This window comes from Tubulanus polymorphus, chromosome 5, assembly GCF_964204645.1.
Source record: "Tubulanus polymorphus chromosome 5, tnTubPoly1.2, whole genome shotgun sequence".
Taxonomy (NCBI): Eukaryota; Metazoa; Nemertea; class Palaeonemertea; order Tubulaniformes; family Tubulanidae; genus Tubulanus; species Tubulanus polymorphus.
In genome coordinates, this window is record NC_134029.1 from 14,588,193 (window position 1) to 14,607,553 (window position 19,361).

Genomic DNA, 19,361 nt, shown 5'->3' on the forward strand with positions numbered 1-19,361 from the left:
ATCAACTACAAAGAAATAACCAATAGGTGCTTCATCTTCTAAACTCATAATTGCGCTTTCCCAATTAGTTTTATCATCATTTTCAACTTCTGTTAATATCAAATTTTTATATGGTTGAGGTTGCATCATTGCCCAACCATATAAATTATTGGCGTCAATATATAATAATTTATATTCGTCATTTGCTTTAAAATACCCCATAATACCCCATATCTCCCATAACACCACTAATTCCACCTCTAATTGATTTTTCAAATAATAAAACCATATCTGGTTCTTTTAATAAACCTAATTCTACATTTGTATATTTTAAACCACATTGCCAGGTTAAACCAGGACTAGAGTAGCAATAACAAGGATCAACATTAAAACTCTTTCCATGCTAACTGTGACCGGACGACACAGTCTCCAGAACGCTTTGTTTTTGCGCGGTGTGGCGCCACGTCACAGGTGTTTGACCTACTTATCCCCTTACTGCCTAAATGGCAATGTATAAAGCTTATACGGCTTGTATGTATGCCTGGTAGTCCTGGCAACCCCAGGGACTTGTTTTTGTTCGAGTTCGCTGGCGGGTGTATGAATAAAATCTATGTAGGTCACGAAAATCAATAACGGTGAATCGATGTCAAGTTGTGTAAACAAAGTAGGGCAAAATTGAAAGCTTTATAAATAGACACAGCGGCTGGTATACGGTGTCTATACATGACGCAGTGGATATAATGAAGATATATAGAGAGAATATGAAGCTGCAGTTAGGGGTAGGGGTACCCGAATGACCCGAAAGTAGGTCGAATTTTTTTTTTGGACATTTTGGGGGCCCCTAACGACCCCAGAATAGCTAGATCATCAGAAACAAGCTGAATCATCATATTTTAGTGTAGGGAAGCGTATTAGACCGTCTAGAAGTTTGAGAACCCAATATTTTTTGAAAAAATTTTTTTTTCAAAATAAAGTTAGCAAAATCTCAGGATCTGGTTTTTAGAGAAGTCGCATGATTCAAATTAACTTCTCTAAATTTTTCAAATATGTCAGCCAATATCATAACATCTGATTTTAAATATAAATCAACTATTTCACCATGATTTTTCATCTTAAAATGGTTCCAAATATTTAATGTTCTATTATACACTTCGTCTTTCACATACTCCTCTTTTAATTGATCATAAAATTGATCTTTTAATAATTCTGTTACATTAAAATCATTGTGTGTTTTATAAAATGAATAAGGAATTGCGCCTTTATATCTCAATAATTTAAAATCTTGGTCATTTGGATAATAATATCGAGTTATTATAAAATCATTATCAACTAAACTTTTTGATAAATTATCTAATGAACTTGCTAGAAATCTATAAGAATCTAAAAATCTAATGCAACCAAATTGAAATGAAATATAATTTTCAGATGTTTTAGCTAATAGTTTAAAATCATATTTTCTTACATTTACACCATTCATAGCATTATATTCTTCTATTTCTTGATTAATTGAACCCAATTTTCCTGATAATTGTTTATAAATAGATGGGTATCATAGCCTGTTAAATTATGAAATAATATTGGTACGAAATTAACTTTCTTAGCTTGTAAATTGCAATCTTCATGAGCAGCTCCACGATATTTTGAATTTAAATGATCATGATCTCTTACTTTTTTATCAAATGAATAAAAACGTTTTTCACAATAACAACAATGAGTTGCATAATTAAAATGAATTTCATCTTCTTTTGTCATAACTATTCTTTTATTTTTGTTTAATAATTTTGCAAAATCACTTTCTAATTCAATCATGTTGTTACAAAAATCATTAACTACATCTTCACCTCTAAAAGAAATATATTGACTTTCATATAATTCAGGATAATTTGATTTTATATAAATTCCATAAGCAGCAGCTCTTTGATGAACTTTTTAAATTGTATTTATAATCGGTGGGTCTTGTATTGTGTCTTCATTTAATTCATTTCCTTTATCCATTGATTTTAATAATTGCTTTTTGTTATATATTTCTTTTCTATCTTGATCAGTTAATTCTTTATTCAACGATTCAAAATCCCCATAAATTACAAATGGAACAATATTCTTAAATTTATGATTAGTAAATTTCAATTTATAATCTTTTTCTGTTGGCATTATTAATTTACAAAAATCTTTATTATCACATAATTCTTCATGTTTTAATAATGTATTCTCAGTCATAAATTTAGATAAACATTTTCACTTTTATTACTTTTTGATGTTTTATTTCTTTTTGTATTATAAACATTTAAATCTAAATATATAATTTCATTCAATGTTAAGCCAGAACCCTCAAAATATCTTTCTTCAATATGACGTTTAAATTCATTGAATATTTTTTCTAACTTCTCTTTTATTTGTGTTTTTGAAATTATTTCTTCAGAGTGTGTTTGAATATTATAATCCATTTTTTCTTCTGACTTAAAAAAACTTACTTTCCCAGAGGTACTAATTTTTGGATATTCAACATCTGTTATCAAATCTAGTATTTTTTCTATTATTTCATTAAATGTACTATAATCTTCTATTGTTGTACCTTTAAAAAATCTAAATATAATGGCTGCAGGACCAATTTTACTATGTAATGTTTCTAAAATTTCAATTGTATCTTTTATTTCTAGTGAATCAATATAATTTCTAACATTTTCCATGTAAGGTTTATTTGAAATGGATTTAGTTTTTGAAGTTGGTTTTTTTACTTGTTGAGGTTTATCATCAAAATAACCTTTTCCAAAAACATTATTACTCAAATTTTGATGGTGTTTTTGTGATTCGAGATGTCTTTTATAATTCCTTTTTACTATAAATTCATTACAAACTTCACATTTTATTTCATCCACATTCATATCATATAATCGTTCTTTTCTTTCATTTTCTGGAGTTTCAAAATCTATTACATTTTTTATATGATTTGCAGATTTTTCATGTTTAGATTTATTAGATTTATCAATGTATTTTTTACAATATGGACAATAATATTGATTTTCATTAACATCAATTTGTTCTGTCTTATTCTCTCCCATTTATGAGGAAAAAAATTACTTGTGGTGATGAGTGGGGATTACTTCCCCTTGTATATAACAAGCACGCTATTAACCGTTCTCACCCAAGCCTCACAGCATCTATTTATCCGAGCACAGTTGACACGCAATCACTGTAATACAGTAATAGCACACGCGTTAATAACCGTTCTCGGCTTAAAAGCGTCGTCGTGAAGTACAGACGTGTTTTCGGCGCTCTCCGTGAATACAATACCAGCAAAGTAAACAATGGATCTTCAACAAGCTAGAACCTTCCGATACAACAACATGATGGCAAAAGACTTTAAAAACTTCTTGCTCGTACCAAAGATTCGAGTACAATACAGCAAATTGGACATAAACCAGATTTGTGAAATTCTACACAACGACCGAACATCGAGTGAATGCATCGAAAAAGTTATTGATTTTAACCCGTACAATGTCGGTGTATTCTGTGGTTCATCCGACAAATACGATATTTTGAAGAGACATACAATCAGTCACAGAGGAGCAACAGTAAGATTTAGATCAGCGCTTGAAACTCCAACAATTTTAAGAATAGAAGGTGTCCCGACCGACTGCCCACATGATGTAGTTGACAGCATCATAAAACGATATGGAAACATTCTGACAGGGTCTTATCACCCAACACTTGGCAAAACAAACTTCCGTAACGGTGAGAAGCGAGTCCTGGAAGTAGTTATTTCCTCGCCGATCCCGAGGAACATTGCTTTAGAATCAAAACTTTATGGACTTTTACTCATCCGAGTATACTACAACGGTCAGCCAGATCACTGCGCGATTTGCGGAGAATTCAACCACACGTGGGTTGAATGCCAGGTTACGTGTTCGCATCCGACACACACCCCGGATCGCTGCAGACAAATTCATCATCGACAGAATATGGCTTCGCAAGGTATAAGGAAGACCAATCCAACACCAGCAGAAGCAGCAAGCACTACCAGTAAAGTTCCAGATACCAGGGTTGTGGAAACTGTCGCGGCCAAGACCAACTCGAAACCCGAGGAAACCAGGAAGAGACCGTCCTCTCCTACTGAGCTGCCGCAGACACCGAAGAAGTCTCAGAGGATCCCTACATCTACCACTGACAATGAGGCTCCGGTAGCCACGACAAAAAAACCACAGACGCCAAACAAAGACGATGAACCCGCGATGGATGATGGAAGCGTGGCTACGACCGAACCCGCGAAAACGAGTCCACCACAAGTGAATCGGACACAGAAGAAAACTCAACCCAAAACCGGGACAGCAAAGCCAAAAAACAAGAGAACGACCTAAGGTGATGTATATTTTCCACTTATTATGTAGGTACTGAAAACATGGCGAATACATTAGGACGTATTAGATTATTATCACTCAATTGCAATGGCTTAGCCTACTCTAACTCTCGAACTATAAGCATTTTTGAAAAACTTAAGCTGCACGATATCTTCTTACTACAAGAAACCCATTTATCTAGTGACTACGAAATTCAAAAGAAATTTAAACCCTTATCGAGGAATTTTGAGATATTATCTAACTTTACGAATGAGAGAAAATGTGGAGTAACTATTGGCATTAGGAGATCTTTAAACTATTCAATTTTAAGTAACTCAACGGACACACAAGGCAGGTTAATGGCTTTGAAAATCTCTATATCTGGTCAAATTTATAACATTGTCAATATTTACGCCCCGAATAAAGAGCGCGATAGGAAAAATTTTATAAACAATATCAGTAATTATCTCAACCTCAATCAAAATGAACATACAATAATAGCTGGAGATTTTAATTGTATAGAGAGTCCTTTAGATCGAGAATCAACATCTGCCAATTCGTCGAGTATAAGAAGTGGTTCAGAACAATTAGCAAACTTATGTCAACAATACAGATTAGCAGACGCCTACAGACTTAAAAATCCAGACACACCAGCATTCTCTAGAGTAGCAAAACGAAATAACAATGTAATTAAAACAAGAATAGATCGATTTTATGTATCAGACACTCTACAGCCAGACATAGAGCATGTGAAACATGTCAACTCTATTCATTCCGATCACAAGATCGTCGAATTAGTAATTAACTCCTCTCAAGGTAAACGTGGCAAGGGATACTGGCATCTCAACAAAGAACTACTGCAGAACCCTAATTACATCACTATGATAACAGACTTTTGGACACAATGGCAAAATCACAAACTATTCTACGACTCAATTATTGAATGGTGGGAAGAGGGCAAAATTCAAATAAAAACCAGATCAATAAAATTTGCTTCAGAACTCAGGTAAATCAAAAACAATCTTAAGAAATCTTTAGAATCTGAATTATTCATTCTCGAAAAACTCTCTGATTTAGGGGTAAACACTAACCTCACTAAAATCAAATTGAATACCTTACCAAACGTATTCGCGACTTCGAAATTGAAAAAGCAAAAAGTGCAATGATTAGATCAAAGATCGAGTGGAGAGAATTCGGAGAGAAGACAAGTACTTTCTTTGCAAATTATGAAAAGCAACGCGCTAAAGCGAATCACATCAGAACTCTCAAAAACGATTTAGGTGAAATTAAAACTGGTCAAAAAGACATTGAAAAAGTTCAACTTAATTTCTATAAACACCTATATAGAAAAGAAGAAATCGATTTGGAAACCCAAAATATATTCCTGGCTAATCTACCTCAAATCTCTAATCAAAAGAAACTTCAGCATGACTCCGAAATAGATATCAACGAATTAACAAATTCGGTCAAATCTTTTCAAAATAATAAATCTCCCGGTATAGACGGTCTACCTATTGAATTTTATAGAACATTTTGGTATACTCTCCGAGATGACTTTCTGCAGTTAGTACACGCGTGTATACAAGAAAATAGACTTTCTAAATCAATGCAAACCGGCATTATATCATTAATTCATAAGAAAAATGACAAAACAGCCTTAAAAAATTGGAGACCAATCTCTTGACTATGTACAGATTACAAAATATTCACAAAAGTTCTCGCTAACAGACTAATCAACTGTCTAACAGACATAATTCACCCTGACCAGACATGTAGCGTGAAGGGACGTCGAATCCAAGACAACGGTCATATAATTAGAGACTTAATTGATTACGTTAATAATGATAATTTAGAAGCATTTTTAGTAACCATTGATCAAATGAAAGCTTTCGACCGCATCGACTGGCAGTATATGTTTAAAACTTTAGAATCTTTCGGTTTTGGAGAAAATCTAATTAAATATATCAAAACTTGTTATTCAAATCCAAAATCCAGAATTAAAAGTAATGGCTTCTTAACTAAACCGTTCACTTAAGAAAGAGGCGTAAGACAGGGATGTCCCATGAGCGCAATACTCTACATAATAGCAGCAGAACCACTAGCAATTAAAATACGTGAAAACAACAACATTAAAGGAGTAAAACTACCGGACGACACAGAAATTAAAATCAAGCAATACGCAGATGACACTACATTATGTCTCACTGACTTAGAGTCTTTAGACCAAGTTTTTACAACGTTAACCCTTTTCGAACGAGCGTCAGGTGCAAAAGTTAATAAAGATAAAACTGAATGTATGTGGATTGGATCATGGAAAAATAGAAACGATAAACCTTTAGACTTAAATTGGAAGAAATCAATGAAAATTTATGGTATTCATTTTGGCAATGAAAATACTGATGATTTAAACTGGAATCCAAAAGTTAATAAAATTCAAAATATAATAAACCTCTGGCGCCAAACTAAACTATCTTTACACGGCAAAAAGGTCGTCATAAACTCATTTATATTACCGCTTTTATGGTACACTTCCGAAATATTTCCAGTCCCGGACAAGTATATCAAAATCTTTGAACCAAAAATCGTCAATTTCCTATGGGACAATGGAAAACGACTTGTCGGCAAAAACATACTACACAAAAAAATCGAACACGGAGGCCTCGACATACACAACATAAAATACAGACAACAAACACAGGCAATTACAACGATCATTAACCACGCTCTAAAACCTACACACTGGAAACCACTAATTAACTACAATCTGCAAAAATACATTGGCCCTGGCTGGAATATGTCAAACATCATTCACAATGAGCTACCTAAAAAAACAATTTCAAACGACTACTACAGACATTTATTAAAAGCATGGACAGTTTTTCAACAACATCTGACTTCGACGGAAACCATTACTGAAATTTTGCAGAAACCTATTTTTGGCAATCCAAAAATTAAGCTCAACAGGAAAACTGATTTCACACAGTACATACAACACGGTATAACCAATTTGCAACATTTATTTGATAATCGTGGCAATTATAAACCACTTAATGAAACTCCGTTAACAAATAGATTAAAACACACACGTATACACAATGCGATACCGCAACATTGGAAACTAATTATATCTGACCAAAATTTAGATCCTGGCGAGTTACCGAAAATCTACGTCCAGTTTGATAACATAAGTTGTGCTGTAGGAAAAATTTCATCATCTCAAATTTATAGAATTTTATTATTAAAAAATCTCCATCAAATCACGCCAATTGGACAAACAAAAATTACTGAAATGCTAAATATGGATCTGAATTGGCCGGAAATTTGGAATGAAGTTTATAATAAACATATTGATAAACGGTTTAGTGATATTCATTGGAAATTACTACATAATACTCTTGCAATAGCTTCAAAATTAGTACTTTGGAAAATAAAAACTGATCCAAATTGTAAAATTTGCGGACGCGCGGCAACAAATGACCATGTAGTATACTCATGCACAGAAGCACAACAATTATATTCACGCATACAACCAATCTTTGAACGCATAATAGGCACACCTATACGAATCACTCGAGACATCGTCTACACAGGAATTACCAAAACAATAGAAAGAGACTTTTTCAAACGCACACTTGCGAACTATCTTTTATTTCTTGCACAATTCATTTTGTACAAGAATCATTACAATCTAGAACAGGGCTCTGGTCGCATCAACACTATAATTTATTTCAAAAACGCACTTATAGATCGCATAAACCAAGAAATAATACTGCAACAAAATCTTCATATTTGGAGTCTTAACAATATATTTATAAACCTAGACGTAAACGGACTAAATACAGTAAACAGAATCACAATTGACACTATCGATGTAGTCTATTAATTACTTAACCTAACGCCTTTTATTAGTTTAGTACACCTACATATCCTGACTTTGACACTTGAGGTATGTTCTGATTTAGAATGAACAGGGATGACGGTCTATCAATGCGCATAGAACTGTCTGACCACTTTTGTCCTATATCATCACATACGCATAGATACCTTATTGTTTCTGGTTTTGGACTGTAAACTCAGTCTCACTGCCGCGATAACTGGAAAGCTGCCTCCGTTTTGGCTTCAGGATAGCAAGCTCAGTCTATTTTTGTGCAGTGGTGATTGGAAGGTTGCCTCCTGACACCGGTCTCATTAAGACCTACCAAAAAAAACAACCTAATTGTGACAAATGATTAACTGGGCGTGCCGCCTTGGTGATCACTGACGGTCTTCCATTACGCTAGCACTGTCAGATAGCCGCCAGAGTGGCATGCAATTTTTTGATCATGCCTGTAAATAAAACCCGATCAAGACTGTACATATGTATCATTGTATTAATCAAACTCGCGTGCCTGTGTCGCTTTCTTACTGACGGTCTATCAATGCGCATAGCACTGTCTGTTTGATCGCGACGCATCCACGGACCTAACTATGCACTGTATATTAGAAACACAAAACTGCTCCACGTGTACAACTTTTAATTTTAGGCAAACTCAGCACCAGATGTGAAGTACCAACTGCACCCCTTGACGGAGAAACCTATCCTCATCGGAGCGTGCACCGTCGATGTCATACAACTACACTTCGGATACCAGGACCAAACTCTCATCTGGATAATTTGCTTTTCAAAATGTGCTTCCGTTTTATCTAGTCAGCACGCGGGACAATCAACTTAGAGGATTTTTACACCAACATCTACCCGAGGAAAGGCTACAATAAACATTCGGACTATTTACACGTGGAAAACGACCAAAAAAATGTTAAAAATTGACAAAATGATCTTCAACCTTGTAATATAGTTATTTCCTAAATCTTGATGTATTAAATTAGGCAGCCAACTAAATTAACCCCAATCAGTCGCTTGCCGGTTCAGACTGCTTGGATGATTGTTTGAATGAACCGGAACCGAAAATTTCAAATTATGTACTTCGATTTAAACAAAAAATTCTGTAAACTCGACCGCCGATCACACAACTATATTTGTACTTCGATTTCCGATTTCAAAATCAAACCCCCTGTTTCTTTCCCGGCAGGTGTGGTGGGTTTGTAAGGGACACCAAATAAAAAAATCAAACGAAATTTACCAATCAAATAAATCACAGGGTCAACCCCTATTTTAAGATAAAAAAAAATAACCGTTCTCGGTAGCACCTCGCTGTATCGATCTATCCACGCGCAGTTGTTGTTACGCGCACTCACTGTATACGTGTGTCACAACGCTGTTGACCATTCTCGGCCTAGCTGTGACGAGTGGTGTCTCGTACTCTCGTACTCTGGTATGAAACCCACATCTTCCAATTACTGACAGTATTTAAAATCGGGTCCTCTCACGGGACAGTATTCCAAATCGGGTCCTCTCATGGGACAGTGTGTTGAATCGGGCCCTCTCACGTGACATGATTTGAAACCAGGTCCTCTCACGGGACAGTAAGTTGATTCGGGTCCTCTCACGGGACAGTATTTAAAATCGGGTCCTCTCACGGGATATTGTGTTGAATCGGGACCTCTCACGGGACGGTAACTTGAATCGCGGGTTCCGTTGTAAAATCCTGCGTGAAAAACGTGAATTCATATCCCCTATTGTCCCCCTGGCCCTGCAGTAAATTAGAATTTTTCGGTAGGCCTTTATGTATTTATAAATGAAATCAAAATGGAAAATGTAGTAATCACAATCGATAGTTGAATTTATTTATTCATAATCGTTATTGGCAGAATACATAAGAATATTGGGACTCGAAACCGCTAGCATTGGAATCGACGTTTCATGTAAGAATTCTACATTTGTCCCGTGAAAGGACCCATGTACAGTCACAGGACGTGTCCTCTCACGGGACGCTGCGGTTTAACTCATATGCAAAAATGAGCGAGCAAGACCACAGGGGTTTGGCGATGGGCTTGGATTTTATTTCCGGGTTGTTGATAATCTCGCGAGAATGGCGCTAAATATGAACTGCAAATAAATTCAAAATATCATAGAAATACCTTGTGTTTATATTGTTTATTTATCCGCTATTAAGTTCCGATAAACAATTGGTCGATAAGGATCATCATCAGACAGTCGTCACGCTTTACTATATAAAATAACAAGGGATGAAACGCAGTTCAATTCGTGCCAGCCAGAAAGTTGGGACAGTCACGTGACAGTCGCGCTTCTTATTTGAATGAATGCAAACCCGAAGCATCTAAGATGGAAACTATGATACGAAAAATATTTGCGAATAACTTACATTCAAATGCAATTTTTTTTTATGAATTATATATTTGATCATAATTTATTCTTTATAAGTTATTAATTTCATATGAATCATCATCTGACAATTGATATCAGTCTGTGAATATGTTAACTTTTCATGTTAAAGTTTTAAATGTGATGACATCATCAGAATGTCACGTGACTGTCCCAACTTTCTGGCTGGCACAACTCTGAAGGCGTTTCATCCCTTGTGATTTTATATAGTAGCGTGACGACCGTCTGATAATGATTCTTAACGACCAATTGTTTATCGAAACTTTATAGCGGATAAATAAACAATATAAACACAAGGTATTTCCGTGATATTTTGAATTTATTCGTAGTTCATATTTAGCGCCATTCTCGCGAGATTATCAACAACCCGGAAATAAAATCCAAGCCCATCGCCAAACCCCTGTGAGCAAGACCATTCGGAATGCTCTCAAGTCAGGTTGAAATAGACATATCATCATCAGCAGTTCGCCGCCCAACACCTGCGTCAACAATACGTGTGGATTGTTCATTTTTGACGTTCTTCCACTACCACCCAGCTCGGGTCGCACCGATTTCACGGTTACAAACTTAAGACTTTCACCGGCGGCGCCGGCACCAGAAGCCGCCATTTTGAACCTACGCGGTAATACCTATATAGTAATGACGTCAGCGTCGAGGATTTCTTGAGAATAGCCGCTGATTGGTTCCAGCAATGTGTGCATGTCCCATGGTGCTAGACTACCCTCCGCCTCTAACTGAAGGTAAAGACCGGCAACCAGTCTAGCGGCTCCTGGCGTAGTTTAGTATGACCCGTTTTCGCCATCTTCGATCTGTGTCGAATTACACCAGCTTATACCATTTTCTGATCAGAAATCAGCAACCACTTCTAGGAGGGTCGAGGATACTAAAGAAATCTGACCGAAACTGCAGTGTAGGCAGTAACCATTCGAAAAAGTGATTTGTGCTGAAGAAGGATAGCTAAATTTAACTCTTATTAATTAGGCGCGGCCTACTAAAGTAGTCAAGTACTAGTGTTGTGTAGGCCTAGTGAGTAGTGTAGTTAAGTTGGAAGTAATTAATTGAATCAGCCTGCTGGTGCTAGCTATAAAGCCGGCTTATTGGTTATAACACATTTCTAATCGATTGGCTAGCCTACCTAGGCTATTACCAGTACTAGGACTAGGAGGAGCCCACAACTGTTTGGCTGAATAAACAAAAGGGGTAGGCTGACCGCACCACGGGCATTGCCCCTCCACATCAGTATCTGGAGAAGGGCCAGGGGGGTGCTTTCTGAGGTTGACAATGAATCGCCACCAAGTGCTGACTGGAGCGACAAATAATGGTGAGCAATGTTTCGCCGTGGGAAGCGTTGAAGGTATTCATTTCACGGTAAGTAGGTAGCATAACACTGCGCACACAGTGATTGTCTTTTTACCAGGACGATTGAAATAGGAAGTAGTCTAGTACCTAGCCGTTGTTCCTCAAACAACGTCTAGGGCGAAAGTGCTCATATAGCCTAATGTTAATTTTCGTCCCTCATTTTGAGGGACGAGGCTTTGAGCGTCTATTTCACCCCTTAAAACACCATCAACTGACTGTTCTGTAATCAGATGGAAGTTAGTCTACTGTCTGTCACACCTGCTCGCGCGACGTTTTGATCCATTATTTCGTTAATAAAATGTTGATTTACCTTTATTATGCATAGATTTGTTCAGTAAGGAATTTGCATTCAGAATTAAACATATTTTCCCGAAAGATGTTTTTGTTTTCATTTAGGCCTATGAGCGATAGTTTACTCAGCATACGATCGAGTTTACTCAGCATACGATCGCGTAATGCTTAAAAATCCGCTCCGCGGACGCTCGGAAACGTTACAGTGACGTCATCACCTGCTCATTAGCATAACAAAATACAGTAGGTGGCGCCACGTGACGGGCTGGAAAAGCCGTTTTTCAGCATAATGCGAGCGTATACTAGGTAAACAATTGCTGATAAATGAAAACACAAACAAATTGATGCCAATTCATAATTTATTTCTGAATGCAAAATCCTTACTGAACAAATTGATGCATAATCTTCGCAGATCAACTGATTATTAACGAAATTACGGACCAAAACGTCGAGCAGGTGTGACAGACAGTAATGTCTATTTCCATGAGCATTCCAGGTGGCCTAGCTCACCACAGGCACTCGCCGATGGGTTTGGGATACAGTTGCTGGGGTTTTTGATAGTGTATCTGTGTTTTGAGTGGTTATTCTGCAATAAATCCGAGAAAAAAACGTCTTGGTACTGATACGTTTAGAAAGATAATGGCCGCTGGCTCCACACACGGCGACCTCACAAAATACTGAACAAACTTCGTTTTTCAATCTAAAATCAAAACTTTTATTTTATATGACACTTACTAGTGATATGACAGTTATATATCCTATTATTCCATCCAATTGTGAGACACTGTCAATTTGTGAAACGTTTTTGGTAGTACATACCTGATAAAGGTCTTAGTAGGACCAGAAAGGACAGGCAGTCGACCTAAATCATCATTTTTTAATCCATTTGAAACTATTGAAGGATATCCAAAAAGTCTTCACTGAAAGGGGTTCATGAGAGAAAAGAGACTTCATGATTTGAAAGTTTAACAATATGTCTCCATGCCTACCAACTGAAGTTTGGTATGTAGGCATGGAAACATATTGTTAAACTTTCAAATCATGGAGTCACTTCTCTTCATTTAATCCCTTTCAGTGAAGTCTTTTTGGATATCCTTCAATACAGTTTCAAATGGATTAAAAAATGATGATTTAGGTCGACTGCCCGTCCTTTCTGGTCCTACTAAGACCTTTATCAGGTATGTACTACCAAAACTGACTGAGCTAGGCCACCTGGAATGCTCTCAAGTCAGGTTAAAATATACATTAATACCTAGCCGTTGTTCCTCAAACAACGTCTAGGGCGAAAGTGCTCATATAAGGTTAATTTTCGTCCCTTATTTTGAGGGACGAGGCTTTGAGCGTCTATTTCACCCCTTAAAACACCATCGACTTACCTCAAACTGACTGTTCTGTGATCAGACGGAAGTAAACTAGGCCTATTGTTTGTGCATAAATTTGTAATCCTAAGTAGCTTTTGACGATCCTAGTAGCTCAAAACTTTTGACTAGTCGCCTCAAAAAATAGTAGAAGTGAGCAACATAACAAATTTGGCGGCTTTTCGTGGTGCATGATGGGAGTGTAAAAAACGGATTCGGACTTGAACTTGGACTGACATTGATGTCAATGCAGATATTATTCTTGTTTCAAATTCTTAAAAGGTTAAAATTGACCAAAATTTATGCGTTTTATCAACAAGAATTAACATTTAGAGTAATTTTAGAGAGACATTTCGAATTTTCACATTTTATTAATTTTAGTCCGTATTGGAAATCCTGATTATGTCAATCAATTCAATTCAAATCAATAAATTCTCCGGTTCGCGATTTAAGTCATCAAAAGTATTATTATTAAACACGTTTTCAAAGTCAACAAAGTAACTAATTAATTTATTTTAGTACAAAGGTTTGATTTGATACTAAAATCAGTTGTTGCATTGCAATTAACAGGAGTTAACCTCTATATGATACTTTAGCGTCAGACGTTGTAGGGAACCGTAACAACGACTGGTATTCAGACTAGATGGAAGTTAACTATTGTTTGTGCATAAATTTGTAATCCTAAGTAGCTTTTGACAATCGTAGTAGCTCAAAACTTTTGGCTTGTCGCCTCAAAAAACAGTTGAAGTGAAACAACATGACAAATATGGCGGCTTTTCGTGGTGCATGATGGGAGTGTAAATTACGGATTCGAACTTAAACTTGGACTGACATTGATGCCAATGCAGATATTATTCTTGTTTCAAATTATTAAGGTTAAAATTGACCAAAATTTATGTGTTTTATCAACAAAAAATAACATTTAGAGTAATTTTAGAGAGACATAGGGCCTATTGAATTTTCACATTTAATTAATTAAGTCCGTATTGGAAATCCTGATAGATCAATTCAAATCAAATCAATAAATTCTCCGGTTCGTGTTGACGACTTTGAGATTCCGTTATCGAATAAACCTATCTGAAATCTTGGAGTTATTTTTGACCCTCAGCTCAATATGGAGGCACATGTTAGTAGTGTTGTCTGTGCTACGTCCTATTATCTTCGGGCGATAGGTAGACTACTTGTCTGATGCGGCTGCGAAACTGTTGATGCGGTCCCTAGTTTTGTCGAGGATTGACTACTGTAACGCATGCTTGGCAGGATCGTCTTTTTCTTCTCTTCACAGACTGCAATTAATACAGAACCGTGCCGCTCGTATTGTCACCAAAACAAAGAAATATGAGCATATAACACCTGTGCTTAAGTCCCTTCACTGGTTGCCTGTGAAACAGGGCATAGAGTTATTCTCCTTGTTTTTAAGTGCCTCCACTTGTTGGCTCCAGTCTTTTTTTTTATCTTAAAATAGGGATTGTCCCCATTATTTATTTATTTGGCTGGTAAATTTTGTTTGATTTTTCGATTGAGTGTCCCTTACAGACCCACCACACCTGCCGGGAGCGAAACAGGGGGTTTGTTTTTGAAATCGGAAATCGAAGTACAGATATAGATGTGTGATCGGCAGTCGAGTTAACAGAATATTTTTAAATCGAAGTACAAAATTGGAAATTCGGTTCCGGTTCATCGAAACAATCTTCCATTCAGTCTGAACCGGCAAGCGACTGATTGGGATGAATTTTTCTGGCTGCCTAATTCAATACATTGAGATTCTGGAAATAGCTATATTACAAGGTTGAAGATCATTTTGTCCATTTTTATACGTTTTTGGTCATTTTCTACATGTAAATAGTCCGATAGTTTATTGTGGTTTTTTTTCTCGGGTAGATGTTGATGTAGAAGTCCTCTAAGTTGATGATCCCGCTTGTTGACTAGATAGGAAGAAAGCACATTTCGAAACGCAAATTTTCCAGATGAGAGTATGGCCCTGGGGTATCCGAAGTGTAGTTGTATGACATCGACGGTGAGGCTCCTATGAGGATGGGTTCTCCGTCAAGGGGTGCGCAGTTGGTACTCTACGTCTGGTGCTCTAATTTGCCTAAAAGTAAAAGTTTTACACTGGGAGCAGTTTTGTGTTTCTAATATACAGTGCATAGTTAGGTCCGTGAATGTATCGCAATGAAACTGACAGTGCTATGCGCATTGATAGACCGTCAGTAAAAAAGCGGCACTAACACGTGAATATTGAATACATGTTTGTCGACTTACATATATGCAGTCTTGATCGGGTTATTGTCCCCCATGCGGCGTAGGCCGGACTTGTATCCGCCTCCGTCCGTCCGTCGGCATGAGCTTTTGAACGCGATTCAAGAAGAACCGTTGATCGCAGGACTATGATATTACACAGTATGATTACCCCTAGGGAGAGGATGTGCCCTATTGATTTTGGTGAGGCTCCTATGAGGATGGGTTCTCCGTCAAGGGGCGCGCAGTTGGTACTCTACGTCTGGTGCTCTAATTTGCCTAAAAGTAAAAGTTTTACACTGGGAGCAGTTTTGTGTTTCTAATATACAGTGCATAGTTAGGTCCGTGAATGTATCGCAATGAAACTGACAGTGCTATGCGCATTGATAGACCGTCAGTAAAAAAGCGGCACTAACACGTGAATATTGAATACATGTTTGTCGACTTACATATATGCAGTCTTGATCGGGTTATTGTCCCCCATGCGGCGTAGGCCGGACTTGGTATCCGCCTCCGTCCGTCCGTCGGCATGAGCTTTTGAACGCGATTCAAGAAGAACCGTTGATCGCAGGACTATGATATTACACAGTATGATTACCCCTAGGGAGAGGATGTGCCCTATTGATTTTGGGGTCCAAGGACCAAAGGTCAAGGTAACTACATGTCATTCATGTGAAACCTTGTGAACGTCATTCAAGAAGAACTGTTGGAAGCAGGACCATGATATTACGTAGTATGATTACCCCTAGGGAGAGGATGTGCCCTATTGATTCTGGGCTCCAAGGATCATAGGTCAAGGTCACTACTGGTCATTCATGTAAAACCTTGTGAACGTGATTCAAGAAGAACTTTCGATGGCAGGACCATGATATTACGTAGTATGATTACCCCTAGGGAGAGGATGTGCCCTATTGATTTTGGTGTCCAAGGACCAAAGGTCAAGGTCACTACAGGTCATTCATGCGAAACCTTATGAACTTCATTCAAGAAGAACCAGTGATAGCAGGACCATGATATTACATAGTATGATTACCCCTATGGAGAGGATGTGCCCTATTTTTTTTCGGGAAAAAGGTCAAGGTCACTAGATATCATTCATATGAAACCTTGTAAAAACGATTCAAGAAGAACCATTGATAACGGACAAATGCTATTTCATTGTATGATTACCCCTGGGAAGAGGAAATGCATTAGTGATTTTGGAGTTCTAGGGTCAAAGGTCAAGGTTGGTAGACGTCGTTTGCCTAAAACCCTGTAAACTCAATTCTTAAATAACCATTCATAGCAGGAAAATGATATTTCATAGTATGGTTATCCCTGGATACACTCATCATTTTTCTATACCAAAGATCAGTGTCTTCAGGGGTCATTCATTCTATACTGGCTATCGCGGGGGACATAGATACGTAGTATCGAATTGCCTTGTTTACATTGTCACGATTATGTTTTTGGTAGTTTTTAATGAGACTGATGTCAAGAGGCAACTTTCCAGTCAACATTGCGCGTAGATAGACTGAGCTTGCTATCTTAAGGCCAAAAATGGAGGCAGCGTTCCAGCTCCAATCTACTTGAGAGATCTACTCGTTCAGTACAATCCAATTCGTGCACTAAGATCATCATCTCAAAGTTTACAGCCCATTACAACCTAAGTAGTTTTGGTGGACGTTCATTTACTGCTTCCCATTGGAATAACATTGATAACCACCTGCGTAATATTCACGATCTCAACCAGTTTAAACGTTCATTAAAACATCTACTCTTTCAACGTGCCTATACTAAGTGACTATGAACCATTGCAGTGCGCTGGTGAACTTATCTTTTAAGAAACAGGCGCCTTATAAATGTTTATTATTATTATTATTATCCCAGAAATTCTACATTTTTTTCACAGGCGTCATATAATTTATTAAAATTGATTTTCTTATTCGACATTATATTGATACCTAAGCATATTTTGTTACCACAATGAATTAGAAAGTTGAAGCTTAGAACGTGTTCTATGTTTGTGGTGAGTTTAAAGGTCATTGGTTTTGTATATGGCCACCAGGGGGCATTGAATAATACAATATCTTAGTATTTCTATATTATATTCGTACCAATGCATATTTTGTTACCACAATCAATTGCAATGTTGTAGCTCATGACATCGCCTACGATTGTGGTGAGTTTTAAGGACATTTGTTATTCTATATGGTCACCAGGGGGCGCTGAAAAGTAGAAAAACTTAGAGCTAATACCTATTTTAATGAAACAGGTTCCGACATACAACATGTATGAAAAATTGTAATGATTTCTCTACTATAATGGTGCACGGCTAATTTGGTCTCGGGGGGGAAAAACCCATACTATACTAGGAATTCATCACGTAGTTGAATCAATTACCAGTTACCTGATGCGTGATGGAATCGGTCCTAGTCTTACTGATGAATTTTGTTCATAGGCTGGTGCGGTATCACGGCTTCTCCTTGGGTCCACGGCTTGCCGATGTAGCTGCTGCAAATCATTTCTCTTTTGGGCACCAACTCGTACATTACATTGTACATCCCTATTTCGTTTTCTGATAGGCCTATATACCAAAGGTCAGCGGAGCTGATGATGTAGGGGGAGAGTCGTCGTTGTTCCTTTCGTTCGTTTGCTCGTTCGTGCGTCTGAGGGTGGAGTTTCTATTCAAATAGCTATTAGTCCTACTGTTATAATCAGAATAAGTCCAAATTTGGTATGAATCGTCTAAATCTATAGACCAATACCTACAAAGTACAGAGCCCTTTTTGGATTTGGCCACAATGGGGCACCCCTTGGTATGCAGCTTCTTTTTCTTCAAATCACACAACAGAGCTATATAAGCCGATAGGCTCCTTGTTTAATCATCCCATCTCTCCATTTCATCGGGCTGTGGTAAACCTCTAGGCCCATGGGCAATTATTTATATACCAGTCGATAGGTTTTTACTAATAAGCTTTGACATCATTCTCTTTTATAGGCCTATGCTGCAGGTTGTGATATAGTTATTCTCGCCAGTGATTTCCAGCGTGTACAGATAATTCCTGGAGCAACACATGGTAATATTCAGGTTGGATGCATCGACTGCTGTGATGACACTGGAAAGGTGAATTGAATTTGAATTCTAGGCTTACTTTATTAGCTTCATGACATAGTTGAGTTGTCGAGAGAGTAACATTTCATACTTTCAACAAGAGATCAATGACCTCAAGAGCTTGGGATCATACAAAATCCAGACCCTCCAACCCTTCCAATTTATTTGGAATCGTTATGTATTTTCCAACCAATATCCGCATTCCGTTTGCTGGTGGAGAAATTGCGGAAATTTTGAGAATGAAGATCGGTAGGCGATACTGGACCGTAAAAGCGTCCTGAGCCATTAAAGCGCTCATTTATAGTATACCTGCCGTGCATTATAAAAAAAATTGATTGTCTATTTGAAATCAGCGTCAAAGATTATGAAATGCTTATTTATATACAACTAGCATTGTATTGGTTTTTCTGTCCTGAATGCTGTGT

General features: G+C 37.2%; 1 protein-coding gene across 1 annotated transcript in view; it reads left to right on the plus strand.

The window, feature by feature from the left end:
• The first annotated feature begins 11,404 nt into the window (after positions 1-11,404).
• Positions 11,405-19,361, plus strand: part of LOC141906265 (dmX-like protein 2) — a 344,303-nt gene continuing 336,346 nt past the window's right edge. The window contains exons 1-2 of the mRNA XM_074795507.1: positions 11,405-11,964; positions 18,823-18,948. Coding sequence (XP_074651608.1) covers positions 11,878-11,964; positions 18,823-18,948 — 213 coding nt within the window. The 5' untranslated portion in view covers positions 11,405-11,877. The remainder of the gene's footprint in view (positions 11,965-18,822; positions 18,949-19,361) is intronic.